The following is a 20,841-nucleotide window of genomic DNA, read 5'->3' as shown; positions in this document are numbered from 1 at the left end:
GGGAGGGTGGGGGTAAGGGGGAGAGATCAACCAAAGGACTTATATGCAAGCATAAAGGCCTAACCAATGGACATAGACAACAGGGGGTTGAGGGCATGAGTGGAGGGGGGGGATGAGGGGTAATGTGGGGATAAGAACATATATGTAATAACTTAATCAATAAAGAAATTTAAAAAAAAGAAAAAGAACTATTTCCATTTCGTGGACTTCCCAAATTTCAGAGACAGTCAGATCTGAATTCAAATCTGTCTCACACACAGTTTCCCATGAGTTCTTATGAGACACTCCTATGTGAACTTCTGCCCTATTGGGATCAAAATATAACACGGTTCCTCAATAAAATAATTTACTTTAAAAGAGAAGCTCATTTGATGGAGTGATTGGCTCACAGATGGGAAACAGTTCTTTTTGAAATAATTCCAAGCTTTTTAATATAAGATTAATGTGAGTTTTTTGTGCCTGGGAAGTCTATTATTACATATGAAAAATCAGGATTGGACTTTCACACCAAATCATCTAAAGGCTTCTTGTACCTCCATCTCCTACCATCTGCCCTCAGAAAAGCTGCCCTAGACTTTCTCTGGCGGTTGTCAGATCTGTTTTTAAGGTGGAAAACACAAGCACACTAGCTCTGTGATCTTTCTCCTGTCAAGATAAACCATTTAATTCTAAAAAGAGAGCTTCAGCATGGTAGTGAGACCAGCTATACTTGGAAAGGGCTTTACTGCACACCTTATATTTATAGATGGATCCATTTTAATCTGTATTAAAAAACCATCTTTTTTACTATGTTTTGTAATCAAAGTCTTATCAGATCTCTCTTTAAAAACATTTAACATTAGTTCCACAAGTAACATAGTTGTTTTGGGGGGAGCCCAGACAAATGGTGTCCAACCTCATGGTCGGTCATGGTGGGGTGCTGGTGATGATGCTATCCACCAAGATAGGAAAAAACAGGATCGAGAGGGGGATTTAATTAGTGGATTCTGGACGGAAGGTATGGGGACAGTTGGGAGGTGGAGGACATGAGCCACTTAGCTCCGGACCTGTTGAATTTAAAGAGTTTGAGGGACCTCTGTGTGGGACGTCTCAATAGACCACCAGTGGCTGATGTGGTGAACCTGATATCATTAAGCAAATGCAAAAACTACCCTTCCTTCAGCGCTTCTAGTTAACATCTTTCTTTTCTGAATGATAAATTGAAAACATAAATGATAAGTACTTTGCTAAAGGAAACACACCATAGGGCCAAAACTGCAGCTCCTGACTGTCACTCCAATAGCTACATCAAGGGAGGGCTGTGGTGTGACGCGGCAGGAGAGGCAGCCATTTGGCCCATGTATGGGCATATAGGATGGGTTTATTTGAATGAAAATAGATGGTCTAGTTTGCAAGTGGAATGGCTTTTTTTTCCCCTCCCCTGGTTGCTGGAGGGCAGATGCTGCCCTGAAAAAGAATAAACACAAAGAAGAAATTGCATGCAATTCATAGCAAAGGAATGGAAGAACATATTGTGTATACAGGGAAAAGGCCTTGTAGATTGAAGGAGCCAGTCCCAAACTGAGGTCAGGCTCACTGCATTGTGGTTTTCAAACACTCTCCACCATCCATTAGGCATACTTGAGAGTTTGGTCTATTACCGTATTAGTCATTCTCAAGGCATCTATCTCAACAGTCTGCAAAAGTAACGACACACCACAGGCACTACGGAGGCCGTGTAAATGCTGTGCAAAATATTTTATGTGAGCACACGCAACTCCTCTCTGGTCCCAGGGAGTTCCCAGGCGAGGTGACCACAGCCTCAGGGGGTAACACGTATCTGAGAAACAAAGTCCTCAAGCTGGGTTTTAAAAAGGCCATTTCCCACAAAGCACAAACATGAAAGTGTTGATGATTATCTTCAGCACCCAGTGACTCAACCCCTGTGCTATCCGGGTGGAGATAAGGAGGCTTGGCCAACACCATAGTTTTCGCCTCAATCTTTGTACTTTTCTATAGCTAGCTCAGGTGATGCAGCTAAACTGGATAGAAATGTCTCCATTGGAAAGGTCACTGCCCTTAACAAACCATGTGCCTGAACCCTGCAACTGTTGGTCTGCAGACACCCAGTTAGTTATATTTTTGACAAGAACTAAACCCGGACCCAGAGCTGACACTGCTTAATGCGAGACCTTTCTCTACAGAGTTAATGGCATCAGTAGCGCCCCTTGGGAACTCACCTACACTAAGACCAGGTGGGGCTAGTTGTGAGCCCACCATTTTCAGTCTGAAATTACATTATCTGGACCGTGAAGGTCTATAGCAATGAAAACTTCTCCTTCTGGTAAACAGCTGACAGACTAGAGCTCACCTACTGCAGGCATATCAAAGAAACACCATGCGCAGGGCAGAATCCTGTCTCAATTTGAAGCACAACAGGAATCAGCTATATCAACATACATGCCATTTGGTTCAGGGCAGTGAGCTCGTGCTACCAAAGGAAATGGTCCTGCAAACGGGAAATTGTATAATTGAAAGACCGCTGTCATCGTTAGTGCTGTCATCGTTAGCACTGTCGTGGTCTCTGAAGTGAATGCTCACGGGCTATCGATGGCCTGGAGGCGAACACTTGGCATCCAGACCCACCTATTTGTGAATGAGCCAATCAGCCCTAACAAATGCAGAAATACCATCATCAGCACACAGCTCGGGGAATTTGCATGTAATCAGCAGCCAGATAAAGAAACAGAGCCTCCAGCTTCCTAGTCCTTCTCGTGCCCTTTTCCTGGTCCCACCCTCAACTCCAAGCACCGTATCTTTCAAGCATCACTTATGGTGCCTGGTTCCTTCCCCAAGTCTTGGTGGGGGTGGTAGAAATTCAGGGGGAATGCACCTAGACTCCACTCTGATCTCCCCCTGTACTAGCATATAGTTTTGGCCGAACAAAGAAAATAAAAGAACCTGGGCAGAAGTCACAGTAGTGTCACCTATGGCAGAGCTTTTGAAAGAGGGGATGTGGAAGAAGGTAAGAGATCTCCCATTCTCTTTCTACTGGAAACCCGGCCAGGACTACACCTGGGTTCTCCTGACTCCCAGTGAAGAACTTTTTCTTCTGAGCCGCTGCTGACCAGATCACCACTCACTTCAGTGGGTCAAGTTTTATTTAACCAGGAGGTTTTAGACAGTTTCATGAAGCTATTTCTATGGCCCAAATGATCCATTGAAGATTACTGAAAAGAAACATAAACAGTTGCTTTAACTCTCATAACTGAAAGAAACATTCCAAGTGACTATGATCACCAGACAGCAAAGTATTAAAGGAAGAAAGAAAAATAGAAATGGAAGAGAAAAGAATTAGAATGATATTAATAAATAGTACAAACCCTGGCTGGGTAGCTCAGTTGGTCAGAGCATCGTCCTGACACACCAAGGTTGTGGGTTTGAACTCCGGTCAGGGAGCATACAAGAATCAACCAATGAATGCATAAATAAGTGGAACAACAAACTGATCTCTCTCTAAAAAGATAAAGTCAATAAATAAACAAAATAAATAAAAAATACATTCTTGTAAATTCTTTGAAATGTCTTAGACTACTTTTAATTCCTATCTAAAAGAAGACATTCCCCTATGTTCCCAATTCCTATGTACAGAAGCATAAGTTGGACAGTGAAGAGGCTGATAGGAAAAAAAGGATTCATTTAAAATATGATGTTGGAGGATTGCTCTATGGATATCCTGAACCACCAGAAAGACGAACAAGTGGGTCCTACAGCAAATTGACCCTGAAACATCGCTGGAGACAAAACTGAAGCTGTTCCATTTAGGGCACATCATAAGAAGACAGGGTTCTTTGGAAAAGACAATAATGCCAGGAAAGACAGAAAAAAGCAGGATAAGAGAAGACCAAATATGAGACGGACTGACTCCATAAACGAAGGTGTAGGCATGAGTCTGCAGGAGCTGAGCAGGGCTGTTGAGGACACGGCATCGGGGCCATCACTCATCATAGGGTCAGAGCTGACTCAATGGCACACAACACACACACTAAAGGCAAGCCATCAGTAATACTTCAAATGCCAAATGTGGGTACGTGTGGGCAAACTCTGGGGAGATGTGGTCACCGCTGGTGATGCATTCTCTGACTTAATGGGCACTGTGACAGGGCAGAAAGAGAGAAGATGTACTGTGCAGTTCTGGGTTTGAATTCCTGTGCTGCCACTCACCCACATTGCGACTTTGAACAAGATATTAAATCTCTCTGCAAAAGGTACAAACTTCTGGTTATAAGATAAATAAGTCCTGGGAATCTGATGTACAGCATGGTGACTGAAGTTCACCATACTGTAATGTATGTTTGAAAGTTGCTAAGAGATCCCTGTCCACTGTGGCTCAGTTGGTTGGAGCATCAACCGGTGTACCAGAAGGTTGCCGGTTCAATTCCTGGTCAGGGCACATACCCAGGTTGTGGGTTCGATCCCCAGTAGGGGGCATGTAGGAGGCAGCCTCTTACCAGTGTTTCTACCTTCCTCTCCCTTCCTCTCTCTCTAAAATCAATAAAAATATTTCTTTAAAAAAGAAAGTTGCTAAGAGAGTAGAGCATAACAGTTCTCATCACAAGAATAAATTTATAACTACGTTAGGTGATGAATGTAAACTAAACTTATTGTGGTAATCATTTTGCAATATAAGCATAAAATTATATTATGTACCTTGAACTAATACAATGTTATTTATATGTCAATTACATATCAATAAACTAGAAAAGGTTATTAAATCTTTCTGAACCTCTATTTAGTCATCTGTAAATTGAACATAACTTCTGTCTGAATGAGTTGTTTACAGAATTAAATGAGATGGCATAGGTCCTGTGCCTGACAATTTAGAAGGTCCTTGATAACTATTAGCTTCCCTCTCTGTACAGAATAAATTTGTTTAATCAAAAAGGAGCTTAAGCTACAAAATGATACATGCCAATAACACCCGATGTTCTATTGTTTATCCGTGACTTAGTCTGAATGTAAAAAGAACCTGGTATGTTTGAAAAAGGATTGAAGAAAATGCCTTGCTGTAATCCAGGGCAGCTTTGTATGTGTCTCCCTTGAGGGATGAGTTGGGAAGTCTTATTATAAAGAAGTGACGGACACATTTTTTAAGCCACTGTCTGAAAGAGGTCATTCATATCTGGCCAGTAGCATGGCAGGCTGGGTCAGTTGCGGGTGGCACTCTAATTCAAGGCATCATTTATTTAGATTTCAGGAAAGTGTATGACATGGTACCACTCCTATTAGATTGATGGGCGAACAGAGAGAGGAAAATGGATCAAGAATTGGCCTGGGGACAAGGCAGACCATTCCAAACCAGGTTTTTCATTTGACATCAGATCCTGCTAGGCATCTCAGGTCCTAAAAGGAACTAAATTTCCCCAGGTTCTTTGCTCCCTGTTTGTATATTATAAACAACAGCAATGAAAAGAGGGCTTTTAAAAAGGAGTTGGCAAATAATGAGAATCGGGATTTACACCTATAATTGCTGAAATGCTCTACACGAACGCTGAGCCCCATCTGAAATGACAAACAGAAGCACCAGTGACTCCGAAGGCTGTGAAAGAATTCCACGGAGACGCACATTTCCCTTCACACCCGCACGGGTTGTATTATTGTGTTTTGGCTTCAAACAGAGCAAACAGACTGTGACTTCAAAAGTCACACTAAGACACAGCGGAAGCGCCACACTGTGTGACCGCCATGCTCAGACAGACACTCTTCCCTCCGCAGCAGACACAGGCAGCTACAGGTGCAGGGGTCTGCTGTCCACTCAGAAGCACCGCCCTCCGTGCCCTGACGAGCACCCGAACTCAGAACCTTTCTTCCCTAACATAGATCTTCCACAGAGCGAGACAACTATGCATTAGACAAAGTGCACGGAACTATACACGGCCTGTGATTCTATCTGCCCCAGAACAGGAAAGTTCTTTCTTTTGCAAAATCACCACCAGCAGCACCACCACCCAGGGTGCACTCAGCATCTCTTCACAGCTTGAAGGGTATTCCGTCCAGCAGGTGACAGCAGCTTCTAAATCATCGTGTTATTAAGGACTCCTGGTGCTACCTCTAAGACATTCACGGCAAGTAAAGACCTTAGGTCTGGGCTCTCGAGCATTCTTTGGTTCGCAGAAAAGTCAGTCTAGAAAATAGTGGCAACACCAGAGGCCAAGGCACCGTGCAGCTTTGTGTTGATTCTGTTCCTCTGGCATGGTGGCAGCTGTGTGTCTCAGATACCATCTGCCGAAGGCACATGCCTAGTTAACTGTGCTATTCTCGATGTCTCCACAGCCCACGGTCCTCCCCACCCTCCCCACTTAGCTATCCCCCACGCGGCTGCTTCATTCGCCACACACTCACCTTAAGTGAGCCTCCTGGGAGGGACAGCGCCCCTGCCCCATGGTCTCACTCCAAAGTGTTTGGAAAGAATTTCATCCCATGGATAGAAGGGATATAAACATATGCCAATCTATACTGTTGAACGAACGCTATGGGTTCTCAGCATTTGCAAGAGATTTCTTAGATTGGAACGAGGCCCATGTAATCGCATTAATTACGGTCTCTACTAATTGGGAACCTGAGATAATTTTCCAGACTGACATTTATCTTGCATGAAATTCGTGCAAGAGTAGGCCTTCCTTCCCCCTGCTGCCGGCACCAGCTTCCCTCTGGCACCCAGGACCCGGGCTTCCCTCGCAGCCCTGGCTTCGTCCGGAAGGTCCTCCGGAAGGACATCCAGTCTAATTAGCATGTTATGCTTTTGCTATTATAGATTATCTGTGGAAAGAAGTTTGCAAGGTACATAAAGAATAGAAATAATATTTTAATGGTAAGGTTGAAAGCACCCAACAGAAGATTTCTAAGGACTCTGGGGCTTTTGTTGATATACTAACCACACATTATTTTATGCTTAGTCACTAAAGCCAGCTGTCTCCTTCCTGGCCTCCTCATTTCTGCACAGTCACTGTCATTCCTTAACTCAACCTGCTCATGGCACAGCTAGCCAGCCTCCCAGCCCAGTCAGCCACCCTTGCCTCTTCCACCTGCCTCTCCCACCCCCTCCTTCCCTCTCACCCAGGCCCTCATTACTAAGGCTGCCCGAGCGCTGCGGTGTCCCCACTGAATCTGCTCTCTTGTCACGTCTTCTCCAGTGATTCAGCAATGTGCTGCCCACTTGGTCTTTCACAATTTTCTATATGAATTCGTGACTCTTACACTGCAGAACCTAAGATCCTCAACTCTAGCTTCAAATCTCCTTGTCCCCAGCATAGCATTTCAGCAGAGTACTAGAGTAAATGTAGGCCCACCACATCCCAGACCCCTGGCGCCTGATGTACTTTGAGATTCATACTTGTTCTGATTTTAAGAAGATAATATGGTGCACAATGCATATTTTTGCAACACTCCAGTGGGCCTTTATAATCAAGTATGTTGATAGTTCTGCAATAAAATGCATGAATTCTACCCTTGGGCTAATACATAAAGACTGTAAATAGGCTCCCATTCGTTTGTATCACCGAGTAATTTATTTTAAAAGTAGTGGTTGGTAGAGCTTTTGGGCTTCCGAATTGTGGGTAAGGGAGTGGGGAGCATTAATTTAGTAGGGGTATCATGTCCAGTCACCACTGTCTGAACTTGAAAGAAATGTTTACTTGGGAAGTCTCCATGCTTCAATATTTTGTTAACTCAGATTGGTCTTCTCCACAATGAGTTCAAATTACTGAGGCTTTCCTTTACAAAACATGTCTTCAGCTTACAGGAACTTCGTGCTCACAAGGTTGTCCTTATCATTTTTAACTTTTTTGCATTTTAATGCCGCTTGCCAAGCATGGCCACCTTGCTTCTTTGTAAAAAGCCCCCGTGCTGTTGTGGATTTTAGCAAAATGTAAACATCACTTTGCTCATCCTCTGCCTGAAGAAAGGCTTTTTGAAGGACAGAGGTTGGCTCTCCCTCAGAATGGTGCATTTGCATTTCTAAAATCCCCGCTATGCTGGCTTTCCCCTCAACATACGTTAACTTTTTAAGTGTGAGTTTATCTCATTCGTAATAGAAGTCTTCCAAGCAAATCACAGAAACGCCACCTGCACACTGTGAGACATGTACTGATATCGCTCTTTGAGGTCAAGTTGTAACGTGACCATAAACCCTTCTTAAAATACAGCCGAGCCCAACGCTGAGGCCGCAATGCAGGGCCGGTGCATCCATCACGGGCGCGGGCTGGATGGGTAACAGCACTCCGACTTGCAATTCCTAGGCAGTTATTTTGACATTAGAAAGTCACAATCCATCAACTTAACAGCAGGGCGATAATTTGGGGGACCAGGGAGATGGCTATTCAAAAGGACACCGTGGGAAGTAAACAGTAGTTCAAAAAGCCCCGTTTGAGAATGAAGACATCAACTAAGCGGAATTTCTCTCCACCCCTGGAACCGGGTGTCAGGTAATGTGTTTTTGTGTGCGTGTGTTATTTAGGGTGATTGGACTGAAAAGTCCTGTGGAGCTAAAAAGCAGGCCGGCCCCTGGACTCTTTGGAGATGAGAAGAAATGGATCTGCCATCACAAGATGGAAGGACGACAAAGCTGCCTTTTCCCAACCGTTTGTTAGACATCCCTTCCGATGACTTGTGATGCCCACGCCAACATTTCTAAGATGCTGCTCATCTGTTTCTGAATTACTCATTACTCAGATCTCCAGCTGTCTGTTAGCCGGCTCCTCCGCTGTGCGGAGGACACCTGGACTTATTTTTGAAGGGGTTCCCGGCCAACACCCCTGCTGCTAGACCCTCCTGCACATGCACCGAGCCATGGGCTCCCACCGCTCTCCTGGACAAAGGAATGGGTGTGGAGGCCACCGAGAGCTTCTGAAGTTCTCCCTGTGGCTGGGAAGGAAGGTAGCCACAGCAGGAAGCTTCCTGGCTGCGGGATTGGTGTTGGGGTGGCGGGTGGGTGAGTAAGGAGCACAGGCTGCAGGGCAGTGGTTCTCAAATGTCCTCATTTCATAATAACTCTGAGGACACCCACGAGCCCTGAGGACGGTCATGCTGTTGATGAGGGGCAGCAAACACATCTTTCTTTTTGCTTGGAAAGGAAAGAGGAAGAGTAGGTAAGACATTATGTGCTGATGCTCAGATGGCAAAAAGGAGCGTTAGATGGATATGTGCAGACAGTCTAAGGAGAGTGAAATCTGGGGCAAGACTGTCTCCCCGGAAACTGGAGGGGTCTTTGCAGTGGCCCACACCCCACGGGGTCCTGACGGGTCCCGCCCGGGCCACCACCCTCCCCTACCTTCCTGGCTGCCTCCCTGAAACACTGACAATGTGAAAAGCAAAGTATCTTCAGGGTACACTTCGCTATTTCAAAGATTAAGAACATCACGATACGAATGAAACATCAGCAGGTAAACAACAATGGGCTGCTGAAGCAGACGAAGAGCTTTCTCACCGTCTGCATTTTCTCTTAATGAACTTCTGTGGCTGCTGAAATTGAGTTCCTCCCTCTTTTTAAAAACCTGGCTTCTTCATACGAATAACGTCAACACATTCACTGAAAGCATCTGAAAATTCACACATTTCAGAAAAGTAATTTTTTAAGCGATCAATAGTAGAAGCAAAGCCAACAGTGTTTCCATACCTGGCGCTGGTATTCTCCCGTGGAGCGCAGCGTCGCCGGGCAGCAGGTCTTTTGAATTGGAGGAGAATGGTGATTGTCTAAATGTATCTTCTGAAAAGAAAGGGCTGGGGGTCGGGGAGGAGGAGTGAAGTTTAGTAAATTAAAGTTATTTAAGGTACCCAGAGCATCAGCCCCAAACACATACACACACACACACACACACACACACACACACACACACACACTGGATAATGCATTTTTAAAAATGGTGTTTAGAGACCATAAGAAGCTTGTGCTTAAAACAGAGAAAGTATATTACATCAGACAAGTCCCATATGCACGTTCTGCTGCTAGTTTTATATGTCAGGTGAATATATGACATATGGTATTTGAAAGATGGTTAAGCCCGAAGTCAGGACAGCTGAGCACTGAATTTTACTGTTGCGTTGTATGTTCTGCGAGTGTGTTAAGCCCAAATGAAGACCAACCATCTGGGTCAGAATCAGAAAGGCCTGTCCGAGGTTCTTCCCAGAGTGGCGATAGGCTTGCCCTGGCTCACCCACATGCAGGCACCTGATTCCCTGGGGACCATCAGTGTGCCTTAGAAGGGCAGATGGCTGGAATCAGGGGCGGTTTCACTGAAGGAGACACCTCGATGGTCCCCATAGATATGGAGATGTGTCTTAGAATTGTCTTGGTTCGGAAGGAGTTAAAGCCAGCTAATGGGGCTGCCAGCAAGGATACCGGGAGCGCCTTCATTTTCCATGAAACTGAGGCTCTGACTTGAGTGATCCTAAGTACGCCCCGTGACTCAGCTAGGACTGGAACCAGGGACACAAACACCCAGCCAGGTTTCCACTGATACCACAGCTACAGTGAGTACAAAGCCTTTGGATGCTTTTAATCAGAGGGTTTTAACCCAACCACACTATCCATCCATCTTCCATGCCTCAAACATAAACTATATTGTGATCATAATAAGTATTGTGATCACATGTGAGAATACTGATGTATCCAGCAGCATCTAAGAACTGGCAATACCTACTTATAACAGGGAAATTTTAATCGAGGGCACTGGGTACACAGGTGGTGGACAATGCATAGGGAGCAGTAAAGCAAGCCAGAGATAGGAAAAGCGGGAGGCCACCACCACCCTGAGGCTACAGGGACAAAAGGACTTAAATGGGAGCTGGGGCCACAGGGAAGAGGCAGCTGCTGCAGAAGAGGGAGGGAGGTAGAAACACCCTAGCTCTTCCTTAAGCCCCACCCCCATCTCCCATCAGGGCCTCTGATTGACTGAACCATCCCAGAAGCCAAACACAGCCCGCAGGGACCAGGCCCCCTGCAAACCCACAGATCATGGGAAAGAAAAGATCTGAGAGAGCACAGCCTAGGACTCCCATGATGGGTGCTGCTTTCTTAAAAATGCTACAAGGCTATGGCTACTATTATTATATGTTATAAAGGAAACAGTAAGATAAAATAAAAGACATATAAATATGTTTAAGTAAAACATACATTAATAAACATATAGTTTTACAGGACAGTTAGGCTAGGTTTCATGCAACGTTGTGTTGCATACTTTTTTTTTCTTTGTTATTTTTATCCTTTTTCCCCCTTTCTTTAGTAAGGTATTACGTATGTGTCCTATTCCCCCATTGCTCTCCCCCGCCCCGCCCCCCTGCTTATGCCCTCACCCCCCTGGTGTCTGTGTCCATTAGTTATGCTTATATGCATGCATACAAGTCCTTTGGTTGATCTCTCCCCCTTGCCCCCACCCTCCCCTGCCTTCCCTCTGAGGTTTAAGCATCTGATCGATGCTTCTTTTTAGTTATATCTTACACAAAAAAAACAATTTAATAGGCTTAACAATGAACTGGCTGTAGGCTAGCAGGCACTGGGGAGTGGGGAGACACGCCATTTTATGCCAAACGTCTCATAACCTGTAAATGATACAAACACTGAAAGGAAAAGGCCGTGCAGCATGGAGTCTAAGAGCATGCGCTTGAGAGGAGCAGTTCTGGGTTCGAACTCCAGCTCCCCCACTCAGGGCTGTGTGACCCTGCACAAATATTAAACTCTCGGAGCCTTCACTTCTTGTCATTAAAATGGCATGATAACAGTAACCACACCTCACAGAGGAGCTCTGAGGACCCATCAAGATCCTCCATGGAACATGCTTTTCACAGTGCCCGGCAAACAGTAAGTGCTCCATAAATGTGAGCTGTTTTTTACTTGTATCTGCCTACCTAAAGGGGTGATAAGTGAAACATCCTCACAAGGTGGCAAGAAGTGCCGTTTCCTTGAATAAAATGAATGAAGAAAAGGTTGCTCTGATTTGGAAGGGTCAGCTGACTGCTGGAAGGACGAGGTTAAGTTTCAATGTTTCCATGAAGAAAACTGTTTAGAGTCAGAGCACTTTTAAAGATGTAGAGACGTTGGAGGACTGTTGCTCAAACCCAGAGTATAAGATTTCTCAATTCCACCTCCCTCATTCTGAAGCTTCCACAGGAGGCGACAGTGACATCCACGTGTGGACAGTTCACATGGAAACACCACAGGCTGGCCCTGGGCACAGGGTGAAGAGCGGGCAATGGCCCTGCCTGGTACTGTCACGCTGGCTATAGCAGTCACCTTGACATCGGAGAGTCCAGGGGAGCTCATGGAACTGTTTGGTCTGAAATGTGGAGACTTCCATGGGTCACAAGAGGGTCCCCCTAAAAGGCATCGAGACTATCACCTTTCTTGCTACAGAGAAACATGTACACTGCCCTCATTCCCTCGGGTTCACAGTAACCGGGAGGGCCTACACTCTGCCAGGCCTGGGAACAGATGTCAGGGAGCGCAGAGGCCTGTGAAAGGGAACCGCCGTGTAACTAGTGCTGAGGAAGGGAGGGTGCAGAGCCACCTTGGGGGCTGGCCTGGCCAGGACGGCCTTCCTGTAGAAGCCCAGCTGCAACGCTCCGAGTTCATATCCACCCAGGCCGGGAGGTGGGAGTGCAGTGGGTTACACAGAGTTTGGATTATAAGGATCTGAGGCTGAATTCCACACTGGCCACTTAGAGAGTCAAGTGACCTTTTTCAAATCAATATCCTCTCTAGCCTCAGTTTCATCATTGGAAAAAGGTTTAAAAATACCATCTCTATTAGGGTGCTATCCGGGTTAAATAAGACATTTCATGTTAAAGTTCTTAGTACATGTACAGTAAAAGAGGAACATGTATATTGCTTACTAAGTATCTGGCACTGTCCTAAGGTGCTCTGTGTGTATCAACTTCACTTAATCCTCACAAGGACCCTGTGGGGTAGCTACCACTATTATTATCTGTATTTTGTACAGATGGAGAAGCTCAGGCACGGAGAAGTTAGGTAACTGTCCATGCCACGAGCGGAGCCAGCATGTGAATCCAGGCAGGTTGGCATCCAGTGTGGACTCTCACCCACTAAGCTGCCTTTGTGTGGTCTCTTAGCATCTAGGCAACTCATAGACAACACAGAATCATGATGCTTGGAACGGACAGAACAAAGGGAAGGGAGAGGGTAGGAGGGATGAGGGAGGATGGGAGCAGCCACTTCGGTAAGCAGGATCCTGGGACACTGCAGGAAGACTGTATCAATTGAGAAGTTGAGCAAATGAAAATAATTTTAGCCTTTACTTCTCTCTATAAGTTAACAGATGCTCCACTTTTTACATACTTCCACAACACCGGGGATAGGGCAATTTGCAATCCTAACCCTTCTACACTGCCTGTACCCACCGTTCCTGGGGGCAAGCTCCTCACTATTATTAAGCCCAAATGAAAAGGGAAGGGTAACGAGGCCATGAGGCGTTGGCCAACCTCTATCTCAACACAAATATGAAGCTCATGGTGGCACTATGTCACCTAGATTGGCATCCATGCCTCAGGAAGAGAAGGAGGGGGGACCAAACTCGGAGCATGCCCCGTGGAGCATGGGCTTGCTCAATGGTTTTAGATCCCCAAGAACACTGGTCATCTTTAACTGTGCCCATGCTCTGAGGACAGATGACCGCCCTGCAACTTCGTGCCGAGTGGTGTAATTTTTGGTGTTGGGATGGTGTTCCTTAAGCTCCTTTTCTTTTCCTGTGCAGGCCACCCACTCTCAGCAGTTGCCCAGCTTTGCGGTGGATGAAGCCGGCACCCTGTTCAGGCTGCAGAGACTGAGTGGTGGGAGAGGGTAGTGGGGAAGGAAGGCCCAGGAGGTGCCCAACACAGGATGAGCTGAGTCTGCATCTTCCCAGGGAGAAAAATACATGAACACACAGCTTCACAACATAGTCGTCTCTGACACACGCCTGTTTTGTCCTCAGTTACCACTTCTTCCACAAAAGGAGCCAGTTTGTGAATGTTGCAACCTCTTACTTCCTGACTGTCCAGCTACCAGAAGTTAAGTCATTTTACTATGAAAAAGCCTCTCCATCAAAAGGTGAGCGAAGGAAATGAAAAAAGGCAAAAACTGTTAAAAATTGATCTATGATCAATGTATTTGGTTAAAAAGTTGGAAAAGGAACAGGTTGAAACTAATGGTTAATGGGGAGGTGTCTGTCACTTAGGGAACAAATCACCATCTACCACAACATACTCCCGTTGGCCCTGCACAATAACAGGTTACCTGGAAGACGTAGCTGATTCGTGTAAACATTCAGTACACACTCAGAAGTAGCATCTAGAAGCTGTTCCTTTTCCTGCTTTATGTTACTTAAAAAAGACAAAACTTTTATCTATCCAACGTTCTTTTCTGGGTAAACATGAAATGGAGATTAAATGTGTATTTCTGTCGTTCTTCTGTAGAAAATCTACAGGTTAAAATACATGACTAGGCAATTCCAGGCATTAGATGGCCTGGGCTGTAGGGTCCAAGCACGGGGCTCCAGGACAAAAAGATTTACAGTTAATAATAAAACAGTCCATAAAAGATTATGGCGCTAAGTAGTGATACGTTTTGCTAAGTGCTGACTGTGCCACAGGGATCTCCACCTTTCACATCTGCGGGCCAACAGGGAGCTCGCTGCCCACAGAACAGCCGGTTTGCCACCCCTCCCCGAGGGCCACCGTGAAAACCAAAACACCAAGGCGATTCTGGGTGAGATGCCATAGCAACACGGAACTGAGAGGAAAAGGAGAAGGTGGACACAATATGTAAGGGAAAGTTAAGAAGAAAAACTTTGTTTAGTAATGACACAGTTTTTAAGGAAGGACAGAAGAAGTAATTTTTTTTCCTTCTAGAAGGCAATGATAATAACTCCTAGGACTGAATTTGGAGATGGCAAATTGAAAAGAAAGATTAAACATAGAAAAAAAAAAGATCTTGCTCTATAATGGTTTTTTACTAAGAACACATAAGGATCTATGTATTTTAGGGTGGAATGAAATTCTATTAAATGTAAGGGTTTCTGTTACATCATCCTGAGTGATATTCTGACTTCAATCTCCACACAGACAAAATTTTCTTTAATGAATAAAAAAGATGGGGTATTTTCAAGAGAAAGTGCTTGAGTCTCCATCCAGCTTCCATATTTTTTTTCTGGGTAAAATATGTCTAAAAGAATTTGGACTAATTTTTAATATTTCTAAAATTGATTTCGGAGAGGAAGGGAGAGAAAGAGAGATAGAAACATCAATGATGAGAGAGAATCACTGATTGGCTGCCTCCTGCCTGCCCCATACTGGGGATTGAGCAGGCAACCCAGGCATGTGTCCTGACAGGGAATTGAACCGTGACCTCCTGGTTCATAGGTCGACGCTCAACCACTGAGTCACGCCAGCTGGGCTGGGTTAATTTTTATATTGCTTTGTTTTATTTTAAGAAAATGTAAAGAATAAACAATCTGACTCAGATATTTCTGAGAAGCTACATACGGTGAAAGGAGAGCCAGAAGCCCCAGTCCGGGCTGGAAAAGGGCTGTGGGAGCCAATGTGTCCTCCCTCTGGCTGCCCCCTGGCAGGCCCCAGCATGGACCACCGCACCACATGCTGTTTACCCCCCTGTTAACGGGGCCTTTCTCAGTCTCCACTTAGTCCCAGCCAGGAACTCAGCGCACTGAAACACTAGTTTTCTGTATCGGTATATCATGTTATTTTTAAAGAACTGAGATTCCATGTACAGGTGTCCCCCCCCCCAAAAAAATGTACACACACTTTAATAGCGCAGTTTTGAAAATGAAATGTATTTTCATAAACACTGCTTTTACAATTATTCAAAGCGTGTGTATACATTTTGGGGGCCACCCTATATTTATCTAAAGCCATTGTGCTGGCATTTTTAAAACTCTGACCTCTGAACCACTCAGACCTTGAGACAGACCCAGGAGTGACACACTGCGTGACACTGTGAAGTGCACAGGAAACACTAGTTGAAAACAATCCTTCAAGCCTCCAAAAGCCTCAAGAAGACACGGTGATAGACCAAAGTTATTCCAAGAGTAAATCGCACTCCAGTTCAAAGACTTTCTGAATGTGTGGAACAGGACTGCGACCGCGGAAATGGATACAGTAACTTCCATTTGGAATCTCCATGTATATATAACAAAAGTAAAGGAAATGACAACAAACCGGAAATGTTTTCTTTGAACAAAACCCAGACCTTGCTAACAATAACAGAATACAGTCCTTGCCAAAAACCAGAACAGGTTTTTTTTTTAAAAAAAGATTTTGCAACACATCAATGAAAAAGATGGGATTATTTGAAGATAAGGAAGAGGGGGAAATATTTGGATTAGTTATAACTACCTTCTCAACATTTCCTCAAGGACTTTAAGGTCAGAAGGAACTTTCTAAGAAGCAGGAGCAGCCTGCATGAGAATACACTCACAACTCAACAACAAAAATGTTGCCACTTTTTAAAAAGATATTCATTGTTTTAAAAAGACCAAATAAGATGATTTTATTTTCACCTTAATTATCACAATGAATGCAGCTTTCTTCACTTTTAGGTGGTGCTTATTTTTTTCTCAAATATGATCGTCCTTGATTCATTTATTTGCTAATAATTTAAAATAGAATAATAGATGCTTAATATTTTTAATATTTTTATATATCTATATGTTGTAACATATTTATAAATGATTATATTTGAAATATACAAAATGCTTAGGTCCACAGATTTTTAAAAAGAATCTTGAACCCTTAAAAACCGGGTATAGCAATTGCTAAATGCCACCCTGGACTGTACTCGGTCCTCCTAGCTTCCACCTTGGGCTCTCGGTTTCATTTCGGATGAGAGATTGTGTAGCTTCATTTCTTGTGAAACGGACCCAGACACTAACCGTTTAGGTGGAAAAGTCAGTGCCCATTTTCCTATGGCCATTCCTGTCGTCAGTTAAAAAAGTAATCGATCATGAAAGAAAACACAATGTTAATGGTGCTCATGACAGTGTCCTTCCCTCCTCAATCCCACAGAAACGAGGGCCCCTATTCCTGAATGGTTTTATTTATTTACTTACTTATTTTAATAAAAGTACCCAGGATGCAGGTCAGTGGGCACGGGGGTGGAGAAGAGTGCTCAAGTTTAACAATGACTGGGCCCTGGAGGGTGCTGCTCAGTGGTTAGAGTGTCGGCCCAAGCACCGAAGGGTCTTGGATTCAATTCCCAGTCAAGTGCATGTACCTGGGTTGTTGGTTCTCTCCCCACCCCCTGTCAGGGCACATGTGAGAGGCAACCAGTCGATGTGTGTGTCTCTCACATCGATGTTTCTCTCTCTCTGTCTCTCAGCCCCTCCATGCCTCCCTCCCACTCTCTCTGAAAAGCAATGAAAAAAATATCCTCTGGTGAGGATTAAAAAAAAGAAGAAGAAAGAAAAGACTGGGTTGGTGGTGTCTCTGACCTAATGACATGGAAAAAATATCCTCTGGTGAGGATTAAAAAAAAAAGAAAGAAAAGAAAAGACTGGGGTGGTGGTGTCTCTGACCTAATGAAAACCCTGACCATCCAAATAGTAAATCCCCTATTCAAGCTTAAAATGGACACAACAGAGAAGACCTTCTGTGACCCCAGTGGGCCAGGCCTGAAAGCCCGGTCATTGATCAAGTTCGGTGCACACATTTTCAAAGGAAGAACTGTAGTGAATAAACGTGAATTAATGACTATGCATTGGCAGGCCTCGGCGGGGGCATTTATCTACACACTGAGGCTGGCATTGCAGATTCAGTGGGTTCTAAATGGCACTTGTGAGCAGATGGAGAACCAAGGTCACTCCATCATTCAACTACCCCTATGGGCACCAGATTTTCTTCTTTAATTTTTGAGGCGAGGAGAAAGCTAAGACGTGTTTCTTTCTCCTCCTAGTCCATTGACATGGCTGTGCACTTGGCTGGTGCCTATCAACAGAACCTTCTCAGCAATGATAAAACCAATCAACTATTGTGAAATTTGTAAGGTGTACAAAGGTATTGTAGAAAATATCCTTATTTTTTAGAGATGTATATCAAAGAATCTGGGAGTGAGTGTTATGATGTCTGGGATGTGATGTAAAATATAGGGGGAAAGACTGGTGAAGTAAGCATGGCAAATGTTTGTTTAATCTGGGTGGTGGGATATGGTGATGTATTACATTATTCCTTCTACTTTGTTTTAAAATTTTCATCATTTAAAAAATCATCAGCAACAATCAAACAAAAAGTTCAATCCATGCAAACCACCAAATGAAATAATAAATGACAATGAAAGAAAATGCACAAAAGAACAAATACAAATGCCTCCCCCTGAACAAAATGCTTGATAACACTAGGAATCGATAAATAAAATGGTTATAACTAGAAGATATAATTTTTAACCTCCCAATTGGTAAAAACAAATTTTTAATGATAAAGCACAGAGATCCTTGAAATATTCTCTCTCTCTTTCATTAGCTTATGGTAGAATCATAGATTCAACCTTTCTGAAAGTCAATTAGACAATTCATAGGAAAAGCCTGAAAACTGTGAATGCTTTTGTCAGTCAATTTATTCCAGTACCGTTTCTATTACCAACAACTTGGGAAAACAAAACCAAACACAACCCTTCATACCCATTAACAGGAGGCTGATTAAGTCTGTTATGACATGCAAACACTGAATACTATGCAAACACGAAAAGAACAATATTGAGTTATGTTTATTGACATGAAAAGACTATATTGCTAGTGAAAAAAGAGATCACAAAACTGTATATATAGTTGTAGCTGATTTTTATAGGAACATATATGTATATAAATAGAAAAAAATTCAGCCAGGATATGCAGCACCAACTTAGCAGTGGTTGTCTGGGTAGCAGGACTGATTATTCATGATTATCTTTTATTCTTTATGTTCTCCTGGAAACAAACGTTATTTTTAAAAATTAAACAAGCTGCTGTACGCCTGAAACTAATATAATATTGAGTGTCAACTGTCATTGAAAAAAAAATAAAAATTAAAAAAATATATATTAAGTTTTATGGTTTGGGATCCTTTATTTCCATTTTAAAAGAGACTCTTAGTCTTTTAGAAAGTAACCCAAGGGATAACATTGAAGGCAGTTGTAAAAGACATAGGCTGGGACAGCTCCACCCAAGTTATGATCCCAGCAGGATCAGTCAAGTTCGGTTGCAGAAGGCGGAAAGGTATCGAAGGAAGAGGCTGTTTCAAATATCAGAACAATAGAGCACCTTAGGAAGAAAAAAAATATATTGGTGATTTAAAAATTTTATTTTCTTCTCTGAAAAGTACAAACACCTTTTCTTTAGAGTGATCTTAGAGGCGGGCCAACCCGTACAACCTAACACCACATTTTCAAGGAACAATTCCTGTCGCAGCGGCTGGCATTCATCCGCTGTGCAGCCGGGAAACTTCTCAGGACAGGGAGCACAATGCCAGGCCTTGTGAGGGCCACTGTGCCCGGGGGCCAGGCCCCGAGAGCCCAAGCCAACCACAGGCCACGGAAGTGAACCTGCATGTCCGGCTTGGCTCGGCTCGGCGAAATGTCAGCCTGCGAGGGCCCTGGATCTCCCGCAGGAATCTGCCTTTCTGCATAAACAAGGGCGGCGGGCCCTCGCTGGGGGAGCAGAGGATGGTGACCTCAGTCTTCCTGCAGGGACTCGGGACTTTGTCCCGTGGAGGCTCTCTAGGGAATGCCAGTGAAATGTGGGTGCTCTGGGCCGTGGCATCATCCTTGAGGGCTTTTCAGCCCTCAACGGAGGTCAACCCTTGAATATTTGATATCTTTCTAGTAACAACCATAGAGACAGTCTTGAGAGCAAATCCTTGACAAGTGAGGCCGGCACCTCAGCCACACAGACCTTTGGGTCGTGTCACCTCTGCATCACCTGTCAAAGGTGACCAGGAGAGAATATAGGTTCTGGGTGTCTACTGACAGGGACCTACAGATTTACACTTGGTTCCTGACTGTCCGGAGTTATACAAACAAGATGGGACACTGTTGCAGAGGAGGGACAGGGGTGGGAGAGCCCATGGAACACAAAGAGAAGAAAGGCACAGCCCTCGTGCGATCTTGACAAGGAGATGTGAACTGGCCTCTTCACAATCACACAACACAAAACGGTTCTGGCAGTGTAGTTTCAACATAACAGTTCAATATAGATGTCACAGGGGCGCGAGAAAATGGCAGAGGGGGATCCCTAAGAACAAAGGAGTGTAGGGGTAGATCAAAGTACTGAGAAAGGTTTGGTGAAATAAGAAAAAGGAACCTTCAAATGGCAGCAATCCACAAAGTTGTTTCAGACTGATTTTTATTTTAAGAAGTGATTCATTGTGTTCCAAGATTAGTTTTAATTTCTTTGAAAACTGAAAACGCAGAGGTCAGTTGAAGAGTGTATGGCCAATGAGAAGACTCTCAAGTCAACATCTGTGTCGTAGCAGCTGCAGACTGTGGTGCAGGCTGTGCCCTGCACACGGAACCACATAAGGGGCACAATGACATCGTAGACATCAGAGGTTTACATATTTCCTAGGACAGTCTGCCAGTAGGTGGCAGTGTCTAGAGCAAGGGTGGGCAACCCCTGGCACGCATGCCAAACATGGTATGCCAGTAACTTTTGCTGGCACGCGAAACCCTCTCTTATAATCTTCCATTTACAATTTTTTTCTTAATATTGACTTTTTCATTTTTCAGATAAATTCAGTGTAGGTGCATCTTAGATAAATAAATAATTTTACATAACAAGTTATCTTAAAGACCATAGACATGGATTGACGAGAGAGGGGAAGAGCAATTTC

The 20,841-nt window shown here is 44.1% G+C and overlaps 1 protein-coding gene across 9 annotated transcripts in view; it reads right to left on the bottom strand.

Moving 5' to 3' along the window:
• The window catches only part of LOC102243540 (zinc finger protein 827), a 136,965-nt gene that overhangs the window by 49,337 nt on the left and 66,787 nt on the right, over window positions 1-20,841 (bottom strand). For all 9 annotated transcript variants that reach the window (XM_014538507.1, XM_014538506.1, XM_014538504.1 and 6 more), the window contains exon 7: window positions 9,653-9,756. In XM_014538507.1, the coding sequence (XP_014393993.1) occupies window positions 9,653-9,756 (104 nt within the window). The remainder of the gene's footprint in view (window positions 1-9,652; window positions 9,757-20,841) is intronic.

Source organism: Myotis brandtii, unplaced genomic scaffold (genome assembly GCF_000412655.1).
Source record: "Myotis brandtii unplaced genomic scaffold, ASM41265v1 scaffold192, whole genome shotgun sequence".
NCBI lineage: Eukaryota > Metazoa > Chordata > Mammalia > Chiroptera > Vespertilionidae > Myotis > Myotis brandtii.
Note: the sequence above shows the minus strand (reverse complement) of the source record. Positions and strands in the feature narration are given on the sequence as shown.